The sequence below is a fragment of the Poecilia mexicana genome, unplaced genomic scaffold (genome assembly GCF_051168715.1).
Source record: "Poecilia mexicana isolate PSO_F unplaced genomic scaffold, ASM5116871v1 scaffold_2, whole genome shotgun sequence".
Taxonomy (NCBI): Eukaryota; Metazoa; Chordata; class Actinopteri; order Cyprinodontiformes; family Poeciliidae; genus Poecilia; species Poecilia mexicana.
Genome location: NW_028263371.1, coordinates 41,007,939 through 41,015,954, shown reverse-complemented (window position 1 = coordinate 41,015,954; position 8,016 = coordinate 41,007,939). Strand labels below are relative to the sequence as shown.

The 8,016-nt window shown below is 39.6% G+C and overlaps 1 protein-coding gene across 1 annotated transcript; it reads left to right on the top strand.

The window, feature by feature from the left end:
- The first annotated feature begins 1,455 nt into the window (after positions 1-1,455).
- On the top strand, positions 1,456-3,504 carry sox21b (SRY-box transcription factor 21b). Its single transcript, XM_088016550.1, has 2 exons — positions 1,456-1,725; positions 1,864-3,504. The coding sequence occupies exon 2, from the start codon at positions 1,881-1,883 to the stop codon at positions 2,625-2,627; it is 747 nt and encodes a 248-aa protein (XP_087872676.1). The 5' UTR covers positions 1,456-1,725; positions 1,864-1,880; the 3' UTR covers positions 2,628-3,504.
- Positions 3,505-8,016: the final 4,512 nt, after the last annotated feature.

Genomic DNA, 8,016 nt, shown 5'->3' with positions numbered 1-8,016 from the left:
TAATAATAATAATAATAAAAGGCATTCCAGTAGTCTTAAATATGAAATAAAACTGACGTAAACTGGAAACGCGAAGTGAGGGGGGACTTATCAAAAATAAAAGGAAAAATGAAAACAGAAAGAAGGCCCTCCTGAAGGCACACACTTCTGCTCCGATAACAACTTTCACCACTGCAAGGAGGCTGCGCATGCAATTGTGTTTGCACGCTTGTGTGATGAGAGGCTACATGCTCCTGCCGAGGGAGTGGGCCGCTTCTCTGCAGGAATGTTATCGGGGGGCTGAATGACAAGGCCGACAAAACAGGGTGGGGGGGCGGAGAGGCGCGGCGTTGAGAGATGCTCGGGTCGGTTTTGAGGGAAACAGGTCTATCTTTCATCTGGCCCCTTTTTGTTAATTTGGCGCGGATCATCCTCACCTTGTCAGGTTTCCTCTTGAGACAAAGGTGCGCCGCAATAAATCCCTCTTTAATCCTTGTTAAGAGATTTTTTTTTTTTACTGTCAACTTAATTTAAAAAATAAATAATAATAATAATAATAATAATAATAATAATAATAATAATAATAATAATAATAATGTACAAGCTGATTAGAGCAGAGCGTTAAAAAGGACAACTGGAGTGAATTGAATTTTATATCCTAATTTAAGCGCTCAACCTGCAGCTTAATTTGTCATTTATAATATTGCTCAATGCCGCTTCTTTACTTTTTTTTTTTTTTTTGAACATATAATTATGTACAACAGGAGAAAGTGCCAGAACAAGCCACTTAAAACCTACAGTTTACGCAACAGGTCCCGCTGATAGCTGTAATTGCTTAGTTGAATATTGGACAACCTAATTTCCAGTTGTCGACTCGCTGCCCTTGGGAAGGTCCTTTGAAGTGAACGTGGAAGTGGGAGGGAGGGGGGAATTTCAAGAAACTAATTAATTTTAACCGAGCACGATTAGAAACACTTCAGACCTGCCCGATATTTTTGCTTATTTATTAAGCGAAAAATAAAATAAAAGTGACAATATAAAAAAAAAGAAAAAAAAAGAAAGAGCCATTCTTTACCTTTCTTCTTAGAGGAGAGCGCCACCCACGAGGAAGAGAAGACACCTTTAGGATGAAAAGTGCGCAAAGTGGACAGATTTTTCTTGGAAATAGATTTTAGTGAATGAGGTGATGCTCATGTTTTGTTTTTAATAAAGGAAAAGATATTATGTAAATTAATGCGCTTAAATGTGCAGCTGTTAGAAAAAAAAATCTTAGAATAAAGCCATAGTTGCCTATGGATAATCGCCGTCTAAGAAAATAACTTCCACATTCAGGTATACAAAGGATAAATATCTCAAAGATGAGATATGTTCAAAAAGTCACAGTGGAAATTAAGAGAGAGAAGGGGGGAAAAAAAAAATCAAGGGTCTAGTTCTAGTGCGCATGCGTGAGCGCCACTTTCACTACCTGCCACACACAATCCGGTATTTCACATGGGGCAAGCGGGAGCTGTCATCCACTTGTGTATAACGCTGCTGCTGCGCGTTTAGGCTGACAGTCTCGGGCGACAAGGGAGAACAAGACAACCTTTCCTTATTTATTTTTTTTATTATCGTCATTTTTCACTTAAGGTGCATCAACTCTGGATGGCACTATGACGCTGGAAAGATTTGAGCATTCATAAGGACGCAGAAACTTGACAATTTCACCGGATAATCCACGGGTGGGATGAAGAACTAAAGTCTAGTGTGAGTAATCTTACCAATTTGAAAGAATGACATTGTTATGAAGCTGATTGTCTTGTTTGTGTGTGTATGTGTGTGTGTGTTTTCTTTTTTTCTGCCTGCTTGATGAGTTATTAAACTTTGCTTTATATTTTCTTTTAGAGAGAGTTTGAGGCAGCATGTCTAAACCAATGGATCACGTAAAACGCCCAATGAACGCTTTCATGGTCTGGTCCAGAGCCCAGCGCAGGAAAATGGCTCAGGAGAACCCGAAGATGCACAACTCCGAGATCAGCAAGCGGCTGGGAGCGGAGTGGAAACTTCTCACGGAGTCCGAGAAGAGGCCGTTCATCGACGAAGCCAAGCGGCTCAGGGCGATGCACATGAAGGAGCATCCAGACTATAAGTACAGACCGAGACGGAAGCCCAAGACTTTGATGAAAAAAGATAAGTTTTCCTTCCCGGTGCCCTATAATCTTGGGGAGCACGACGCGCTCAAAGTTAGCGGACTTTCCGCAGGAGCGCTCTCCGACTCCGTCATCGGGAACCCGGACAAGGCTGCGGCGGCCGCGGCGGCCGCGGCTGCGAGGGTCTTCTTCAACCCGTCCATGTCAGCGAACCCGTACTCGTTTTTTGACCTGGGATCCAAGATGACCGAGCTTTCCCCGCCTTCCTTTCCTTACGCCTCTCCTTTGGGTTACCCGCCGGGAGGGGCGGCGGCGTTTACCGGGACTGGCGGCGTGGGCGGCGGGACACACACTCACACTCACTCGCACCCGTCACCGGGTAACCCGGGGTACATGATCCCGTGTAACTGTACGGCCTGGCCCTCGGCGGGACTCCAGCCGCCCTTAGCCTACATCTTGCTGCCCGGGATGGGGAAACCTCAGCTTGAACCTTACCCTGCATATGCTGCGGCGTTATGATAGGCCCGCTACAGAGATGACTGGGACTGATCTGTTCATGCAAGATTTTTTATTATGCATGCAAAAACTTGTACATGTGATGAAGTGCTCGTCCTCTCAAATATCACATGTGTATGTACATTGATTAATGCCTTTATCTAAGGTAATGCTTATTTAGAGAACTCTCTAATCTATTATTGCTCAGCCAGGAAGACGACTGAACAAGGAGCACAGATTTGAGCTGTTGAGCATCTTTTTCACCTGCAGGACTGACCTGTTGGAATCATGGCCAATGACCCCCCAACCCCCATCCTTTCTCCTGCTTCTCTCATCAGGACCACAACTGTTTACTTTCAGATGGGGTGGGGGGGCTTATTATTCAAGGATCAATGAGGAGGACTGCCACAACACTGTAAATGTAAATGTGTACAGATCCAAAATGACCTTTAGTTTATTTGCCGTTATAGGCTTTAGTGTTTGAGATATTTCACTAGAAACACGGTGTATATATTTTGATTTTTTTTAAAACCGTTTTATAGATGTCTGTAATATTTATTGTTTTAGTGGAATTTATGGTGAGCCAGACAATTAAAAAAAAAGGACAAGACATTTGCACATGAATCTTACAAGATGTAATTTATTTTGAAGCTTTCTTTTTCTTTAAATAGTAAAAAAACAAACGTAAAAAAAAAAAAAAGTTTGGAAGCAGTTGGAAGTTTATTATAATTTTCACCATTCCCACTTCTTGTGTCATGTGCAGCAAGGGAAAAAAAAGACCCCTTTTAACTAACTCATATGGAATTTGTATGTTTTGTGTTTTCCTTTAACATCCCGTTATGTACATCAAACTATTGTTGAGCAAAAGGACTACAATAAAACCTATTCGGATTAAAAGGAAGGGAATCACTGACTGTATAGTTCTTGATGAGATGAACAAGATTGGTATCTTTTCTTTTTTTCTTTTTTTTTTCTACCTCCTCTTGCTCCTGCCTCCTCAGTCCAGTCCAGGTGAAGTGTAAGGTATCCTCCAAAGGCCGCTTTTGTCCACGCTTTGAATGGCATTACAGGGTGGGGGGCGTATGAGGGGGAAATCTAAATCAGCCCATTGTTATCAAGAGCCAAAACCTTATTTATCACAATTTTAATCGGAAGATAAAACTGTGCCCTGCTCTAAGCTTTCTTTTCCCATGCAGGCACAAAAAAAAAAAGCAGTGGAAAGTGGTGGGAAACAAACTCCTCATTGAGGATCTGCAAATAACCTGAGTGTGAGAAGAAAAACAAAATAGGTTTAATTTAAATAAATGGGTGCACCCAAGAGAGTGTGAGTGAGAAAGTGTGTGTGAAGCAGGTGCGGACTGTCCGAATCTCTCAGCAACATGTAAAGCACGAAAATGAAGCGAGCCGCCTCTTCTAGATTACACCGGGAGATTAATTCATAAGGATCAGAGCGATTATGCAAAACTAATTTGGACAGTCCAGGGATAATTATCTCCGACACGGTTAATTAAACCTTTTCAGTGCTTTGCTCTCCATTGTGACACCTCGATCCCTTCTCTCCACGGAACTTCCTCCTCCTTGGCCCCCAGAATGACGCGCTGCGCAGGCTTTCAATTCATTTCAAGGCCGGAAAAACAAGAAAACTGTCTGTTTGTGTATTTGCATTTATTTATTGTTATTTTTATATCTTGTATACTTTCAACCTTAAGCAGAAATTGTTTTTCTAAAAAAAAAAAAATCCCTCTGCAAAATAATCTGTTGAAACAACCAGTAAAGTTGCTGTGATATTTGCATTATTTTTATTTGGAAAGCTTTAACTGACAAGTGATGCCAAAATAAATCTTTTATATTCAAACCAATTTTTACAAATGTACCTACTTAGGTAAATTTGTCAAATACCAGACTATTTTACAATATCTGGGTATTTCCTCCTATTTAATAGTAAATAATCAAAGTTAAAATTTTATTCTGATTAAGGCATAAAATGATAGTGATATACAAAAAAAAACTGTCTTAAAATATGGCATGTAAAATTTTATTCCCTAACAACCACAGCTAAGCTTCATTAGCATCAAATACATCTGGGTTAAGAAACTGATTTTGTTAGTAAGTTTAACTTTAGCATTAGCTCTATAAACAAAATAATTAAAACTGGATCCAAACTTTTTACATTTGTTCTGAAAAATGGACATTACCCTCACTCAAGAAGTTTGGCTTGATAGCAAGTTCTTTTTTCAGGTTAGCACTGTCGCTAGGCTAGATGGCTGAATAAGAGCCCCTTGAACCGGAGCCAACGAGTTGGCATGCAAATCTGCCTTAAAAACACAGCTAATATGTGCTGTTGGTTTGCAAGAACTGACTCAAAGTTCAGTTTGTTAGCAAGATTGACGTTAGCATTAGCACCTTGACAAAACTCGTAAAGTTAGACCCTACGTTTTTGCTCTTGTAATTTATGTTTTCCCTCTATCAAAACTGATTGTTCCTTATTTTGTCTAAATTGATAAATTGCCATTAAACACATCATGAATAGATATATTAGTCTTACCAGACACAACAAATGAGAAAAAAACTGACCGAATAAACTTTTTCAGTTAAGTTATAATTAAAATGTAGGATTTTCTTACCAAAATAAAATAATGTTGCTTGAAAGTGTGGGAGCCACTGTCGAAATGAAGAAGTGCAAATTAGTCCTTACTTAAAGTCAAACATTTTAATGGCTAAAATTTAATATCCTTCAAAATTCCGTTTTATAGTATAAATGAAGCTGAATTACAACTTCCGCGCATTTCTTTCACCTTCTTCTCTTTTTATTTTATTTTTCTTAAGGAAAAGGGGGGAAGAAAGCTGAAAGAAGTTCCTTTTTTCCTCCGGCTCTGGGAGCGTTTAGATGGTCGAGGAGGTTTTGTCTGGGAACAAAACATGGGTTGGGAGGTTTTTGTGAGAGTGTTGTTTGTTGAAGTGGAGCTCAGCAAAAGCGGCTGCTTTCCCTCATTGTGATGAAAGCAATCAGTGGTATTTGGAAAACTGTTAGCATTGTCCACTTCTTCTGTGTCCATTGTAGAGGATTTCTTTTCACAAGGTTTTTTTTTCTTTTTCACCCGATCCAGCTGGCCGGAGTGAATAGCGGTGCAATGTGTACACGCTTTGTCCCTCCGAGCCCTTCAAGTAGCCCACGTTGAATGGAGTGAGTTGACACTGCATGACAGTGAAACAACATAATAAAAAATACATGAGCGCATGAATGGAGGCAGGCGCATAAATAAATAAAATGGGTGGCCAAAACTGGATAAACTGAATGACAAAACGGTGAAAGGGGGACAAAAAGATATTTAACACGCTAGATTAGCATTAGAATGCAATCTACAAGCCAGAACAATTGATGAATGGGTTTACCGGCCAAGAAAGAAATGGACTAAATGCCTTTTGAATAGATAGGCTATGTTTTTTCTTTTCTTTTTCTTTTTTTCGGGGGGGTGGAGGGTAAGAGAGGTTAGATGGGAACCGAATGGGAAAAGTGGAGATACAGCAATGGAAAAGTTTGAGAAAACTTTAAAAATAATATTAAAAAAAAGATTTGGAGGTATATTTTTAAGAGACCAAATGAAATGCATGATAACAATCACCCTTACCTCCTTAGACTAAGGGATATTTTGGGATTTAACACTTTGAATTTTGTTTTCCAACATTTTTATTCAGATTGTTCTTCATCAATGCAAAAGGGAAGCATATTTTAATGTGGCTGAACAGAAGATGACAGAAGTAGCTGTGTTGTCAAAGACATCTGAATAAATCCAAGCACTCATAATTATTCAGGTTAAATAAAGATTTAACACAAGATTTTCTGGTGGCATTGGATACATTTATTTTCTAGACATTAGGATTGTGTTTAATGATAAAAATATATATATATTTACTTACTATAATTAAAATCATACATAAGAAAGTCTTTCAGTTTTTATTTATTTATGGTATTTTAAAAAAAAGAAAACACACACACACACACACACACACACCCACACTCACTTATTTCAAATTTAAAAAGAGAAGGCGAAAATAAAAAAAAAAATCATTTAATTGTAAATGCTTGCATTTCCCGTGTAGGCTGCTGTATATGCTATTAAAAGGTTGGAAATGTTTGCAATCCTGTGATAAAAAAATGGAGAATGGTTGTCATACTTTTATTATATTGCAGGTTTTTCTAACCTTTATCTTAGTATGAGCATTCAGAAGAAGTTTTGCATCCCTTCCGACTGGATCGTCAAAGTGTTAAACATGCATCATATTTCAGATTCCACTAGAAAAAAAATGAACCATTTTCTGGTTCAAACATTTTTAAAATATTTACTGTATACATTATGCTTTACTTTATACACCAACAGTCACTTTGGAGGTTTTTGCATCCAATTTAAAGCAACGGCTGCCTCATGTTTTCATAAGCTGCCTGCCTGATGCCCTGATATGATTATATCTCAGTGTTAAACCCTTTATGTGCCTGTAAGACATTTGTAGCAGTGAGATTAGGCAAATTAACATACATATGTATCACCAGTTCAACCATGTTGACCTCAGAGGGCTGCACAATAGTTTGCTCATCCCTAATTCGCCTGAGGGCCAACCCTGGAAGCTGGTGGATTATCACCTGGTTTCAATGGCCTGAGATAGATCATTTCAGTATTTTTTTTTTCAGACATGAATAATACATCAATATCATCTTGTTTGAGGATGTTTTCTCAGTTTGTTTGCAGAAGTCTGCTCCTTGCTCACCTGGCTGTCATTGCATGTGTGTGTAAGAGTGTGTTAAACGCTGGGAGACATATACAGCCAGCCCCTGCCTCTCTGCAAGGAACCTCAAAGAGTCTGATCACTGACTCCTCCATCTCATTTTAGGCAAATCAAAGTGTGAAAAGTCTCTCCTGAAGCAATATCTCCATCATCAGGTTGGGTCAAGAATGTTTATGAAGGCTGTGTGTCATATTACCTGTAATCTCCAGAGTATGAACCGCTGTATTTCTTACTTTCTCTATGCTCCCAGGAGGGGGAAAAATGCCAAAATTATCTTGCATTGCACCTTTTCCGCAACACCTCAACATAGCAAATCAAAGCCTCAAAACCGTACATGTCGCTGTGCCCAAGGTCACCGGGAGAAATGAGAAATCTCTGTGTACTGTACAGTCCACCCCCATAAACATGCCACACAGCCCTCTGAAGTCTGACTTCGCTTTAAAGAGAGTCCAAGTTTGTTTAATAGTACATAATGCAATAAGTCGATGCACCCTCACCGGAGTTCAGAGGGAACGCTCGAATTAGGTTGGGGGGCAAGAAGGTGGATGGAGAGGAGGGGCTGCTGAGGTGAATCCTGCAGGTGAGACGGGTGTACCTCTGCAGTGTCGAACAGAACGCCGGGCTTTACACT